This window comes from Muscardinus avellanarius (assembly GCF_963383645.1).
Source record: "Muscardinus avellanarius genome assembly, chromosome: 11".
NCBI classification, from domain to species: Eukaryota; Metazoa; Chordata; class Mammalia; order Rodentia; family Gliridae; genus Muscardinus; species Muscardinus avellanarius.
The window spans coordinates 23020317-23035859 of NC_137797.1; the positions used below are offsets into that span (position 1 = coordinate 23020317).

At 36.5% G+C, this 15543-nt stretch overlaps 1 protein-coding gene across 8 annotated transcripts in view; it reads left to right on the plus strand.

The window, feature by feature from the left end:
- The window catches only part of ANKS1B (ankyrin repeat and sterile alpha motif domain containing 1B), a gene marked incomplete at both ends in the record, with an annotated part of 1119409 nt that overhangs the window by 164895 nt on the left and 938971 nt on the right, over positions 1–15543 (plus strand). For all 8 annotated transcript variants that reach the window (XM_080705700.1, XM_080705710.1, XM_080705709.1 and 5 more), the window contains one exon: positions 10840–10920. In XM_080705700.1, coding sequence (XP_080561826.1) covers positions 10840–10920 — 81 coding nt within the window. The remainder of the gene's footprint in view (positions 1–10839; positions 10921–15543) is intronic.

Sequence of the window (15543 nt, forward strand, 5' to 3'; positions counted from 1 at the left end):
CATCAAGTATAGGGAAGAGGAGGGAGTACAGAGGGAGCCAGGGGAAAGCTCACCAAGTGTTGTGAGCATCTATGTCAGTATCACTCTGAACTAAATGTACCAGTAAAGGTGTGTGTGTGTGTGTGTGTGTGTGTGTGTGGTGTGTATAAGGAAAATATTTGGCAGTATAATTTTGGCCATGATGCTCTGTAATTTACTGGCTTTTGTGTAATTATGCATTATATTCTAAAATGACTAGATCTATTGTTTATTTTTTCTCAAAAGATAAGAAATCTTAATGAAATTGTTATTCAGTCCAGTGGACATTTCCCCCCACAATGTTTTTAGTTATTTTTATTTAGATGAGATATCCTATCATTTTGCATATTTGGGAAACTGAAGAAGGAAGATTGCAAGTTTGAGGCCAGCCTCTGCAACATAGGAAAGATTCACCTAAAAATATATAGCATATATTTAAAGGATGCAGTGTATAATGTGATGTTAAGGGGGTTACATATAGATAGTATATAAAAGATCATTATAGTGATGCTTCTCACAATTACCTTTTTTTTTAGCAAGAACAATTAAAATCTATTCACTTAGCATGAATCTCATATACATACACCCCACCCCTTTTTTGACCTGTAGTACTCACGTTACAAATTAGGGCTCTAGATATTTTTTATACTGCATATATCTACTATTATATATTTTTTGATATACATTTCCCCATTTCTTCCCTGCTTCTGAATAGTCCTGGTAGCCAGTATTTTTCAAATTTCACACATAAGTAATACTATGCAATATTTTTTCGGTGTCTCTCTTATTTCACTTATCATTATGTCCTCCAGCCTTATCCATGTTTTGATAAATGATAAGATATGACTTTTATAGAGTTAATAATAATTGTAATATATATGACATGCATGTCCACCTACCACAGTATCTTTATTCATTTATCTTTTTTAATTTGTTTACTTGTGTCTAGGGATTGAATCCAGGGGAATTTTACCTCTGAGATGATACATCCCCAGCCTTTTTTAATTTTTTCTTTTCTTTTCTTTTTTTTTTTTTTTTGTTGGTACTGGGGTTCCTGGAAACCCTTCTACCTCCGGGCTACACTCCCAGACACCTATTTTTTTATATTTTTATTTGGAAACAGGGGTCTCTTAAGCCAGCACGGCTGGCTTCGTACCTGTGCGATCCTCCTGCCACCGCCTCCCAAGCGCGGGGATTCCAGGCGTGCGCCACCACTATGGCTAATGTTTTCATTTTGAGCCAGGCTTGCTAAGTTGCTTAGGGTTGTCTTAGGTTGCTGAAACTGACTTTAAACCTCTGATCCTCTTGTTGTGGCCTCCTGTGTACTGAGATTACGTAGCCCATGTGCTATTTGTCTTTTATTTTTTTATTTTTATTTTTTGGTGGTACTGGGGTTCCTGGAAACCCTTCTACCTCCGGGCTTCACTTCCAGACCTATTTTATATTTTTATTTGGAAACAGGGTCTCTTAAGCCAGCACGGCTGGCTTCGAACCTGCGCGATCCTCCTGTCTCTGCCTCCCAAGCACGGGGATTACAAGCGTGTGCCACCATGCCCGGCCATCAGAATAATTTAATTAATTTTTATTTTTTATTTTTGTGGGATTGAACCCAGGGACATTTTACCTTTGAGCTACACCTCCAGCCCTTTTTTTAATTTTTCATTTTGATATAGGGTCTCACTAAGTAGCTGAGGCTGGCCGTGAACCTTTGATCCTCCTGTCTCAGCCTCCCAAGTACTGGGATTAAAAGCATGTGCCACCATACCTGGCACTAACTTTCTTCATAAAATTAAAATTGGGGTTTCTATAAAATGATTATGGAAAAGGTTGCTATTTTCTTCAAGGATTACAAGTGTGTACTACCATACCAGCTATTTGGACTTTTGGATAATAGCCATCCTAATGGACACAAGGTAGTGTCTTATAGTTGTTTTGACTTACATTTTCCTGATGATTAACAATGTTGAGCAATTTTTCATATACCTATTTGCTGGCCAGTTTTAATCTTCTTTGGTGAATGTATTCTGGTCTTTTGCCCATTTTTAAAGTGGATTACTTGTTTTTACACTATTGAATTGTATTTCTTTATAAATTTTAAATTGTAACCCTTTATCAGATATATGGTTTCTAAGTATTTTGTTTCCTCATCCCACAGGCTGCCATTTTTTTGTGTGTGTGTGTGTGGCAGTACTGGGGATGGAACCCAGGAGCATTCTACCTCCAAGCTACACTCCCAGTCCTATTTTATATTTTATTTGGAAGCAGAGTCTCACTAAGTTGCTGAGGGCCTCACTAAGTAACTGATGCTGGCTTCAAATCTGTGTGATCCTCCTGTCTCAGCCTCCCAAGTACTAAGTTTACAAGTGTGCGTCACTATGCCTGGCTTTGCCATTTTATTTTGTAGATTATTGTTTTTGCTTTGCAGAACTTTTTAATTTGATGTAATCTAGGTAGTTATTTTTTACTTTTTGTGGCCTGAGTTTTTGGGGTGATATCCAGTTGTTGCCAAGGTCGGTTTCAAGAAGCTTGTCCATTATGCTTTCTTTTAGAGATTTTATACTTTATAATTTTGTACATTTTTCAATCCATTAAGTTGATTTTTATCAATGGCATATGATAAGGACCCAATTTCATTCTACTCTATGTGTAAACTGGGTTTTCCCAGTATCATATATTTAAAAGATTATCTTTTTCATACTGTGTCTTCTTGGTACTCTTCTCAAAAACTTGTTTTGCACATATGCTTGCATTTATTCTGGGTTCTTTATTCTGTTTCACTGGTATCTCGTTTTTTATGTCAGTACCATATTGTATAATTACTACAGCTATGTAATAAACTTTTGAAATTAGAAAGTGTGATACCTTCAACTGTTTTTCTTTCAGAATTGTTTGGCTCTTCACTATATTTTATGGTTTCATACAAATTAGGATTTTTTTCTATTTCTATTTCTGTGAATGAAGCTATTGGGATTTTGATAGGGATTGTGTAGAGTATGTATCCTGCTTTAGGTTGTGTGGACAGTCTAACAATATTAATTCTCCTAATCCATGAGCATAGGATATCTTTTCATTTATTAGTATCTTTTATCAGTGTTTAAAGTTTCAGTTCCTTATTTAAACTTATTCCAAGTTTTTTTTTATGTTACTAAAAATGGAATTATTTCCTTGAGTTCCTTTTTATTTAGTTTATTATTTGTGTATACATATGTTTTTTATTTTTTGCATGTTGGTTTTATATCTTGCAATGTTACTGATTTATTTCTTAGTTGTAAAAGATTTTTTTGTTAAATATTTGGGCTTTTCTATATACAGAAATAGTTTTCCTTTTTCCTTTTCAATTTGGATGTTTTCTTGTTCCTTTTTCTTATCTAATTGCTCTTGTGAGTTCTTCTATTACTATGGTGAATGAAAGTGGTAACAGTGGACATCCTTGCTTCTGTGAATATTGGTGGAAAGAATTTTAGTTCTCCATTGATTATAATATTATCTCTAGTGTTTTTCATAAATGATATTCATTATGTCAAGAAATTTTTCTTCTATATACAAACAGTTGAGAGTTTTTGATAGTGAAAAAATGTTGGACTTGTTGAATGTTTTTCCACATGAGTTGAGATAAACATGTGTTTTTTATATTTAATTCTGTTCTTTGGTAAATCATATTAATTAACATATATTTAAGCAGTTTTGAATACAAGAGATAAATTTTACTTGGGCATGCTATGTAATGTTTTTATGTAGTTTTGGATTCAGTTTGATAACATTTTGTTGAGGATTTTTACATCATTGTTCTTCAGAGAAATTGGCTTGTAGTTTTCTTGTGATGTCTTTAGGTATTGAGGTGATTCTGTCCTCATAAAACATATTAAGGACTATTTCCTGCAGCTCTACTTTTGAAGTTCTAAATGTATTTATATTAATTCTTCTTTGAATGTTTGGTAGAATTCTGCTATAAAACCCTCTTGTCTTGGGTGCTTTTTTGCTTGGAGGATTTTGAATGTAACTTCTATTTGTTTATTGCTTTACTGGGGCTATTCCTTCATGATTCAGTATTGGTAGCTTGCATTTTCTAAGAATTCATCCATTTCCTCTTGGTTACCCATTTTGTTGTTATACAATTGTCCATAGTAAGTGAGTCAGTTGTAACTTACTCACTTTTATTTTATATTTTAACCTTTGTGATTCTAATTTTTAATTTTCTAAAGACAAATGATGTTGAGCATGTTTTCAGGTTCTTACCTGCCATCTCTATATAGGTTTTGTTTGTTATATAAATATTTATATCAGTAGATTTAAACCAGCAGAGGAAGAGGAACACAAGAAGAGGAAGGAGACAGGCAAAGGGGAGGTCCTGGGAATGAAATTGGCCAAATTATGTTATGTGTATGCATGAATACATCACACAAATCCCACTATTCTGTATAATTATAATGCACCAATAAATATTAATTAAAAATTTTCATTTGCAAATGTTTTCTCTCAGCCCATCTCCTTTTCATTCTTTTAACAGTGTCTTTGAAGAGCACATGCCCTTAATTTTTACATAGTCGTCCACTTTATTAAATTTTCTTTTGGGGGTCATTTATTTGGTGTCATATCTAGGAAATCTTGGTTTAATTCAAGGTTACAAAAATGTTCTCATCATTTTCTTATAGAATTTTTACAGTTTCAGGGTATGACTTTTAGATGTATGATTCATGTTTAGTTAATTTCTGTGTATAGTATGAAGAGGTATAGATCAATACTTAATTTTGGCCTGAGGCTACCCATTTATTTCAGCAACAATTTTGAAAAGAATGTCTTTTCTATAATGAATTGCCATTGAACATTTGGCAAAAATCAATTGCATATATATGTCTGAACTTTGTCTATTTCCCCATTCTGATTATTGATTTGTCTTTACTACATCTACACACTGTCTTGCTCTAGCTTTCCCATAGTCTCGAAATCAGGTATTGTAAATCTTCAGTCTTTTTTTTTCTACCTACCTCTGTACTACACTCCCAGACCTATTTTATTTTATTTGGAAACAGGGTCTCACTAAGTTGCTGAGAGCCTCACTAAGTAGCTGAGGCTGCCTTTGAACCTGTGCAATCCTGTCTCAGCCTCCCAAGCACTGGGATTACAAGCATGTGCCAGCACGCCCAGCCACCAACTCTTCTTCTTTTCTGTATTACTTTGGCTATTCTGTGACCTTTGAATTTCCATATGAATTTTAAGATTAGTCAATTTCTATCAAACAGTTTGTGGAATTTTGACTTGATTGCATTGAATTGGAAGATAATTTGTGGAAAGTTGTCATTGTAACAATATTGAGTCTTGTGATTCATCAACTTGGTCTATCTCTCTATTTGTTTAGTTTATCTCAGAAGTATTTAGTAGTTTTCAATATACAGGTTTGTATGTCTATTATACCATTTAATCCTAAGTATTTCATATTTTCATAGAATGGTGTTTTTTGTAACTAATACTTAAAGACATAATTTCTGATTGTTCTTTGCTTGCATATAAAATGCAGTTGATTTTTATATATTGAGCAGTTGTATCTTGTAACATAGATTGAAACAATTTTTTTATTGCTTTTTTGAAATAAGCTTTACTTTTTTTGTGGTATGGAGGATTGAACCCTTGGGCATTCTACTTCTGAGCTACACCCCCAGCCCTATTTTTTATTCTTTATTTTGAAACAGAGTCTTACTAAGTAGCTGAGGCTAGCTACAACCCTGTCATCCTGTTTCAGCCTCCCAAACTAGGATTACAAGTTTATACTACCACACCCGGCAATAAGCCTTACTTTTAAACATTTTAGTTTGAATTAATTTTAGATTTATAGAAGCATTGCAAAGATAAATCAGAGAGTTCACTATACTCAGACAGTATCCCCTAATCATATTTAATTTCAGTAGTATTTTTGTAGTTCCTATAGAATTTTTTACACACATGATTATTTTGTCTTAAAGATAATTTTAAAGATATTTTTCTTCTTCTCTCACAACCTTTATACCTTTTATTTCATTTTCTTATTACTGTATTTCTAGTCACTATATTGGCTAGAATCATGAGTACATGTTGAATAGAAGTGGCAAAAACAGATATTCTTGCCTTGTTCTTATTCTTAAGGAAAAGAATTTAACCTTTAATCATTAAATACTATGAATATTTTAAGTAATTGTAGGGTTTTTGCAGTTGTTTGGTACCAGGTTGATGAAATTTTTTTCTTTTGCCAGTTTAGTAATAGTTTTTCATTAGGATCCAATATCTGTGTCTGTTGAGATAATCAAAATTATTCCCTTTTAGTTTGTTAGTATGCAAAAAAATGTTAAAGAAAATTTGCATTATAGGGATTTTTCATTTTCTTATGATATAATATCATTATCATGATTCTTACTGTTTTAGTGGTACTGGGAATTAAACTCAGGGGCATTCTACCTTTGAGATATACTCCCATTCTTTTTTATTGTTTTGTTTTTGAAACAGGATCTTGCTAGATTACTGAGAGTCTCACCGTGTTGCTGAGGCCCTTCAACCTGCAATCTTTTTGTCTCAGCCTCTCAAGTATCAATGTTATAGGCACGCGTCATCATGACTGGCTTATGATATTATTTTTATATGTTGAATTTATTTTGCTCATGGTTTCAGAGGTTTCAGTCCATGGTGAGCTGGCTCCATTGCTTCAGGAAGGGTGAGGGAGGAAAGCTGCTCATATCATAGCATTTAGGAAGTAGAGAGGAGAGTGTGGAGAAAGGGCCAGGGACACGATATAGTCTTCAAGGGCATGCCCTCGAGGATGCACTACTTTAACCTGCCCCAGTTTCTACCACCTCTCAATAGTCCATTCAGCTGTGAACCTCTCAGTGAATTAATCCACGGATGAAGTCAGATTCCCTATGATTGATTCACCCTTCACATTCCCACCTCTGAACAGGCTTCATTGGGGATCAGGCCCTCAACATTGAACCTTTGAGGGGCAGTCCAGATCCAATTATAACAGTGGAGAATATTTTAACTGAATTTGCATTCAATTTCTTTAATAGATTTAGGGCTGTGAAGGTTATCTATTTCTTTTCATTTCTTTTTTTTTTTTTCTTTCTCAGAACTGGGGATAGAACCCAGGGGAATTGTATCTCCTAGCTACACCCTCAGCCCTATATTTTTAGCCTTTAAAAATTTTTTGAAACAGGGTCTTACTGAGTTGCAAAGGGCCTCACTAAGTAGCTGAGGGTGTCTGCAAACCATGATCCTCCAGTCTCTGCCTTCCAAATGCTGGGATTACAAGTGTGTGCCACCACACCCAGCTTTATCTTTTTTTTTTTTTTTTTTTTTGGTGGTACTGGGGTTCCTGGAAACCCTTCTACCTCCGAGTTATATGCCCAGACCTATTATGTGTGTGTGTGTGTGTGTGTGTGTGTGTGTGTGTGTGTGTGTGTTTAATTTGGAAACAGGGTCTCTTAAGCCAGCGAGGCTGGCTTTGAACCAGTGCGATCCTCCTGTCTCTGCCTCCCAAGCATGGGGATTACAAGCGTGCGCCACCACCACGCCCGGCTCCTGGCTTTATCTATTTCTTTTTAAGTGAATTTTGGTGGTAGTTTGTCTTTCAAGAAATTTATCCATTTCATGTATTTTCTAGTTTATTGGCATAAAGTTATTTAGAATATTCTCCTGCTGTCATTTAATATTTATAGAATATGTTCTGATTTTTATCCCTTTTTTCCCTGGTTTAGGTAATGTGTATCTTCTGTTTTCTAGCTTTACTCTAGATTTATTGATTTTATAGAAATTTTAAAGAACTCATTTTTAATTTCTTTACTTTGCCATGTTATTTTCCTGCTTTCCATTTCTTGACTTCATCTCTGATCTTTAATTATTTATTTACTTCTTCTTACTTAAGGATTAACTCTTTTTCTGTATTTTAAAGTAGAACTGAGATCATCATTTTGAGATGTTTCTTATGATCTAATATTGTCATTCTAGTGCTCTTTAATTTTTCTTAGGTATTGTTTTAGCTGCCTCTAAAAAGTTTTGGTATGTTGTGTTTTCTTTCAGTTCAAAATACTTTCCATTTTTCTTTTTTGATATTTTAAAAAATTATGTGTTATTTAGTTTCCAATTATAAAGTTTTCCAGGTACTTTTTTATTTCTAATTTAATTCCACTTGAGTTAGAGAACATATTTTGTATTATTTGAACACTTTTAACTTTATTGAGACTTCTTTTATGAACCACAATATGCTATATTGTGATAAATTTTCTGAGTTACTTGCAAAGAATGTATATTCTGTTGCTATTGGGGATAGTGTTCCATAAATTTCAGTTGGGTCAAGTTGGTTGAAGATATTATTCAAGCCTTGCATAATCCTTTACTTATTTTCTGTTTACTTATTTTTTATTGAGAGAGGAATAATTAAATCTTCAAAGTTATGTAGATAAGTGTATTTTCCTAATTTGCATCAGTTTGGCTTTACTTTAAAATTCAATTGTTATACGTGAAAATATTGAGGATTATTATGTCTTCCCGCAAATCTGCTCATTTATCAGTATAAAATGATGCTCTCTATTCCATATATGTCTTTGTTCTGAAATATAATTTGTCCAATATTAATAAAATAATTTGACCGGCCTTCCTTCCTTCCTTCCTTCCTTCCTATTCCTTGTATGTGCTAAACAAGTACTCTAACACTAAACTACATCCCTGGCCCAGTCACTCAAATTTATTCCTTCCTTCCTTCCTTCCTTCCTTCCCTCCCTCCCTCCCTCCCTCCCTCCCTCCCTCCCTCCCTCCCTCCCTCCTTCCTTCCGTCCGTCTGTCCGTCCTTCCTTCCTTCCTTCCTTTCTTCCTTTTTGGAGTATTGGGAGTAGAACTCATTCTGCCTTCAAGCTACACCCCCAGCCCTATTTTTTTATTCTTTGTTTTGAAACAGGGAACAGGTTCTCATTGAGATGCAAAGGGCCTCACTAAGTAGCTGAAGTCTCAGCCTCCCAAATGCTGGGATTACAAGTATGCGTCACCACGCCCAGCTCACATTTCTTTTGATTAGTGTTAACACAGTTTGTCTATCATTTTACATTTTAGTTTTTAATGTTTCTATATTTAACAATACACGATAGTACTATGTTCTAGTAGTTCTTCATGAGCTTTGTACATATTGATTCATTTGATTCTCACAGTACTATATAATAAGACTATTATTATCATCTCCATTTTACAAGTGAGGAATTGAATTTCAGAGAGATTTAGTACTTCATCCAGGGCTCCCCCCAGCAAGTAATAAGGTCAAATTTTGAACTCAGGTAGTCTAACTTGTGAGTCATGCTTCTAATTACTATGTGTATATATATATATATCTCGATATTTCATAGCTTTGTGGAAATCCTTACATGGATGTGTATCAGATAATTAAAATTAAGTGTCTCCAAACCAGGAATCATTGTTTCTTTTCTATTCTTCATGGTCCTTTTACCAGAAAACTTGCTTCTTTCTTTTAATTTATAACTTAGTTATTATTGTGCTTTTTTTTCAGTCATTAAAGACTATGTCATTTTAGACTACTCTTTCCTTTTCCCAACCTTCTTTCAGTGGATCCCTGTGTCTTAATGACTCTTCTTTTAATTAACCCTTGAGTCAGTTCATTATACTCATTTTCATTGTCCCACCTTAGTTTAATCCTGTCATAATCTCTCACTTGGGGCAGTTGTTCACTCTTTTCTTAGAATTAGCTTGTGTGCTTTCTGGTACCTTAATTTTTTTTAGTACTTTTTAATTAAAAGTTCATATGTCTGTCTTCTCTTTTAGACTATGTTCTTATAATGAAAGCCCTTAAGAATTTTGTACTCTCAATGCCTACCTTAATGTACAGTCAGAATTGATGTACAGTAAATATTTCATGAATATGAATTCATTTGTCATCAGTTAGTATCTTTGATAATCTTAGTATCATCATGAACAATAGATATAATCATTTTTGTTCTGCTTTTGAAAAAGTGTCTTTTAATGTTGTATTTTTTCAAAAGCTACAAATAATTTTTTTTTTTTGGTGGTACTGGGGTTCCTGGAAGCCCTTCTACCTATGGGCTACACTCCCAGACCTATTTTATATTTTTGAAACAGGGTCTCTTAAACCAGCGTGGCTTGCTACGAACCTGCGCGATCCTCCTGTCTCCGCCTCCCAAGCGCGGGGATTACAAGCATGCGCCACCACGCCCGGCTTACAAACAATTTTTTAGTCATAGTAATTAAGGATAAAACAGACTCTTTACATGTTATCTCCAGAATAATATTGTATAGTAAAATCAGTGATAACTGCGATTATTCGAATCCTCTTATAGTTTTCGAAATACTCAATTTTGTTTTCAAGTATGAAATATTGATTACATTTTTGGTAGCAATAGAACAGCAAGAAAAGTTTATTCTTCCCCTAATGCAAAAGTGTGTTATAACTTACATAAATCACTGCCATCTCAAAATGAGGGTATTAGAAGGAGGCAGGTGTCATAAATCTTTGCTTGCTGGTAGAGAATATAGTATTTGCATGTTAATATTTAAGTAATCATAGAAAGTAATAGGTAATTTTTGGATCCAAACTTTAATTCATGGCAATGAATACATATCCATTAATAATTTCTGAAACAGTTACATTCCCTATTAATTTCCTAGTATCAAATAAATGGAGTTGTTTTGAGGGGAAAACATGAACAAGGGCAGTCATTTTCTACATGGCTAAACATTTCATATGCAACATGCTGCTGGCTTTGGGCTATCAGGCTTCTTTTTGTTTTTCAAGCACTGTTCTGCGTAACTGCTAATTCTGCGCTTGTGCTTTATTTGCAGCATCTGGCGAGGCCCCAATGTGAACTGCACTGACAGTTCGGGTTACACTGCTTTACACCATGCAGCCTTAAATGGACATAAGTAAGTGCCGCTTATTTGGATTAGAATCCTTGTGTATTTAGTTACATGTGATGAAGTTAATTATATCCCATGATACCTTTTGTGTGTCACCATGAGTCCACTGGTCTGAGGTGAATTTGGAGAGGCACTAGGTGACACCAGTGACAAGTTAAACCTGGAGAAACATTGTTGAGGAGGATTGTGCACAGAGTATAAACTGAAAGAAATATTCTGAAATAATCAAATACCATACAGGGAGAATGGAAAAAGTTACAGGACCCTGCTAGTCATGTGCAGCTTTGGGGAATGAAAAGGATAAAACTAGTTGATAATTTCCTATTACCTCTTTGGGTATCGACTTATACTCAGCAAATATAAACGTATTTACTAGGAGTGAAATATTAATAGATTCCTGATACTACTGTAAGATATAGTCACTTCTATGAGCCACTTCTAAATGCAACAAATTCACTTAAAATGCTTTTTCTTTGTCATTCATGATCATCTTTCTGCTTTTAAGCTTCTCAACTTAATTTTTTTAACTTGTGTAGTAATGTTTTAAATAAGGTGCTCATATGCATTATGGGGAGCAAAAAAACATGTAAACTTAGCCAATGCTGTGTATCTAGTATTTAACCTAATGGCTTAGTCACCTAGATGATTCAGATATTCTGTCCTTCCCCAGATATATCTCACCCTTCTCCAGTTTTCCTTTGCATGGATAGTCTGAGTTAATCTTCCCAAATCTGGATCATTTCTTTTCACCTCAGTGTTTTGGATGTTGTAACTACTGCTTAAAAGTATTAGTTACTGGAGGGAGGGGAAGATGCTGACTGAGTAAAGCAGCTTCTACGAGTACTGCTGACGCTTGATCTCCATAACGTCAAAAATAACACCTTACAGAGCCAGAAAATACTATCAATAGAGAAATAGAAGCTATAAATACAAGAGACAGAAAAAAAAGAAGACTAGAACAGAGAAGCAAAAAAGAAACCGGCCTATTGCAGCGGTGGCAGCCGCCGCACAGATGCTATCTTGCCTCACAGAACCAGACTCCAGGGAGGAAAAGGAAAGGAGCTGAAGCGACCAGTTGCAGTCCAGTTGGATGTAATTCAGCAGCACTTACAGCACAAAGACGGGCTAAAATTTTCAGGGCCAAGCCCATCACGGTCTCCAGAGATTCAGAGAGGAGCTCAAAAACATAGGAGAGATACACCAGCCTCATAGCCGAGGGCATGGTGGTGACGCCATATTGCCAGCAGCAGTGGTGAGTTTACCACACCCGCAAGAGCTCCAGCCCAATGCTCACTACAATCGTAAGTGAAATTGCGGCCCCTACAGGAGAAATCCCAGTGTTGCACCCTCGGCGACTCAACTAGCTTTGATAAACTCCCTGGGTCTGACATCTAACAGTTCAGTGCAGTGCAGGAGTAGGGGTGGCAGAAATTACTACACCCTAGTCTCAGTCCCCTAAAGGAAAGCCCCCAGCCTGGCGCCCTCAGAGTCTGGCGCAGCTGCGACTAACTCCCTGGGTCTGAGACTTTGTGATACAACTCAGGGAAGGAGTGGTGGCAGTGGAGAGTACCACACCCCCTAGAGATCCAGAGCACAATAAGTGAAGTCATGGTGAATCAGAAAAGAACCCAGAGAAAGTGGGAGTGGGATCTGCTGTTGATCATATCAGAAGCTCAGACAGACTCAGACTCAGATCAGTGGAAAGTGTGGAGGGAATCTTACGCTTAGCTCTAAACCCAATGAGTAGGATCACCGGCAACACCATAAACACATCCCAATTGCGGTGACCATGGAGAAGTCAGACTAGTCCCACCCTAGCTGTGGAGAACTGAGACTCCTACATTGAGTTTGGTCTCAGAGGCATACGCTACCGACAGAGATAGGGAGAGAACTAGTCTCCAAATCTGTGGAAAGTGTGGAGGGTGTCCCATTGATAAAGACCCTCTGCATAGACTCAAAGAACAAGACTCACAGAGGGAAAGGTGCTGGTAGCACTCAGTATCTACAGAGAGAGACTGCTGAATTTATTAGTAGAGTCACATCAATTCGTTGTTGGGATTGGTTTTTTTTGTTCTTTTTGTGTGTGTATACTTGATGTTTCTTTTGTTTTGTTTTTTCTTTTTTTTTGGAGGGGGTTTATGGATTTTTTTGTGTTTTTGTTTTGTTTTTATGATTTTTGTTTTCCTTTGTTTTTGTTGTTTTTTTAACCCTCATACAAAATCCTCTCTCAAGCTTCTGCCCTTGTACAAATCTACTCTCTCCTCTCAATGCCTTTTGTATATTTTCTCTTCTTTTTATCACTCCCTTGTCTTATATTAAATCCAATTCATATTACTATACCAGAAACTCTACATTGGTTACTAGAATTCTACTACATTGGTACTATCTCTAATCTCTAGTATATATGACCTTAACAAACTCATATACTCATAGTATTCAACCCTGAGACCTTACCCTATTCTTCATTACTCCTTCACTTCCTCCTTACTCAACCTTCACTGTTGAATACAACTTGCCTTTGAATAAACCAGCTGACACCTAGAGACTGAGATAAATCTACCAAAAGCAATAGGTACAAACTTCTAAAATCATGGAAGGAGGAACAACAATGGAGCAATGAGCTCTCATAACCCCAGAATAATAGAACCTGATAACACAGAAATGCAGAGATTTCCAGAAGATCAAATCAGGAATGTAACTGTAGAAATAATTCAGGATTTTAGAAAATAATTTAGAGAGAGTCTGAAAGAAATAAAGGATGAAATCATTGAAGTAAAGGCATTAATTAAAACTATAAACAATTGATTAGACCACATGGAGACTAGAATCTAGCTCCTTGAATATGATCACTCCGAAAATGAACACATAGTTTATAACATAGAAAAAATAATTCATCAACAGGTATTGGACATTGAAGAAATATGGGCCTATTTTAAGAGAGCCAAACAAAGAATTATCAGCATAGAGGAGGGAAAAGAAGGTTAAACCAAAGGGATCAACAATCTCTTCAAAGAAGTAATAGCAGAAAAATTTTCAAACACAAAGCAAGATGTCGATACACAGGTTCAGGAAACATATCGTACTCCCTTTAGACAAGATCTGAGAAAAGGTTCCCCACATCACATAATAGACAAAATGACCAATTAAGACGCCAAGGAGAGAATCTTTTTTTTTTTTTTTTTTTTTTTGGTGGTACTGGGGTTCCTGGAAACCCTTCTACCTCCGGGTTATACTCCCAGACCTATTTTTATACTTTTATTTGGAAACAGGGTCTCTTTTTTTGTTTTTTTATTTTTATTTTATTTTATTTTTTTATTGGTGCATTGTAATCATATATCACATTGGAATACAAGACTTGAGAGGATATACAAGCACACATCATCCAATTAGCCCTCATCCAGCCCCCATACCATTTCCTCCCTCTCCCTCGATCCCATGCTTGTTTGATGATTAACTTTGATACATTTGTTTATGTACCTCCTGCGTTTTAAAGAGGCTCCATCCTCCCCTATTCCATACCCGTGATTGGTCACCTTAGTTGCTCCACTATAGGGCCCTTTCTATAGTTCAACCTCTTTCTGTTGCCCCTTTCCTCCTAGTTTTTGCTGATTAGGGGAAGCATCTGGTTTTTATTTTCTGCGATATTTCTCTGTGCATGCCGCGTTGCAAGTACCAATCCCACTCTTGACGGCCCCAGTATTGGCCTAGCTACCCGGTGGACTGATCCAGACCTCGCTGGCTCAAGCAGCGGCCTTGCCTCATGGGAGGCCCCAATTCTGGTCTCATTGGCCCCGACACCAGCCTAACCCCTCAGCTGGCTCCGATCCCAGCCTCGGTGGCCCCAGCACCGGCCTAGCCTCAAGGCAGGTTCTGATCCCGGCCTCGGAGGCCTCAGTAGTGGCCTTGCCTCACGGAAGGCTCTGATGATGGCCGCTGGCCCCAGCACCAGCCTAACCACTCAGCAGGCTCTGATCCTGGCCTTGGAGGCCCCAGCTCCGGCCTTGCCTCATGGCAGGCTCCAATCCTGGCCTTGCTGGCCCTGGCATCGGCCTAACCCCTTGACAGGCTCTGATTCCGGCCTCGGAGGCCTCAGTAGCGGCCTTGCCTCATGGAAGGCTGTGATGCCGGCCACTGGCCCCAGCACTGGCCTAACCTTTCGGCAGGAACAAAAACAAAAGGCCAAGTGACATTCAAAGGCAAACCAATTAGAATCACTCCAGACTTCCCAAACCAAGTCATGAAGCCAGAAGGGCTGGGAGTAACATATTCTAAACTCTGAACAAAAAAAATTTTCTACCCAGCAGAACTATCTATCAAATTACATGGGGAAATAAGAAGCTTCCACAACAAACAGACTGAAGGAGTTTATATCTTCACAATCAGCGCTAGAGAAAATACTCAAGGAGATTAACTACAAAGAAGAAATAGGTAATACACACCAAAACCAGAGAAACAAGATTTTCCATCCAGCAGACAACTAAGCAAAAAAGAATAAACAGTATCTCAAACAAATAAAATCTTAACATGTTAGGAATTAAAAATTATCTCTCAATAATCACACTAAATGTAAATCACCTCAACTCCCCAATAAAAAGACATAAGTGGCAAAATGGATTAAAAAATATAATC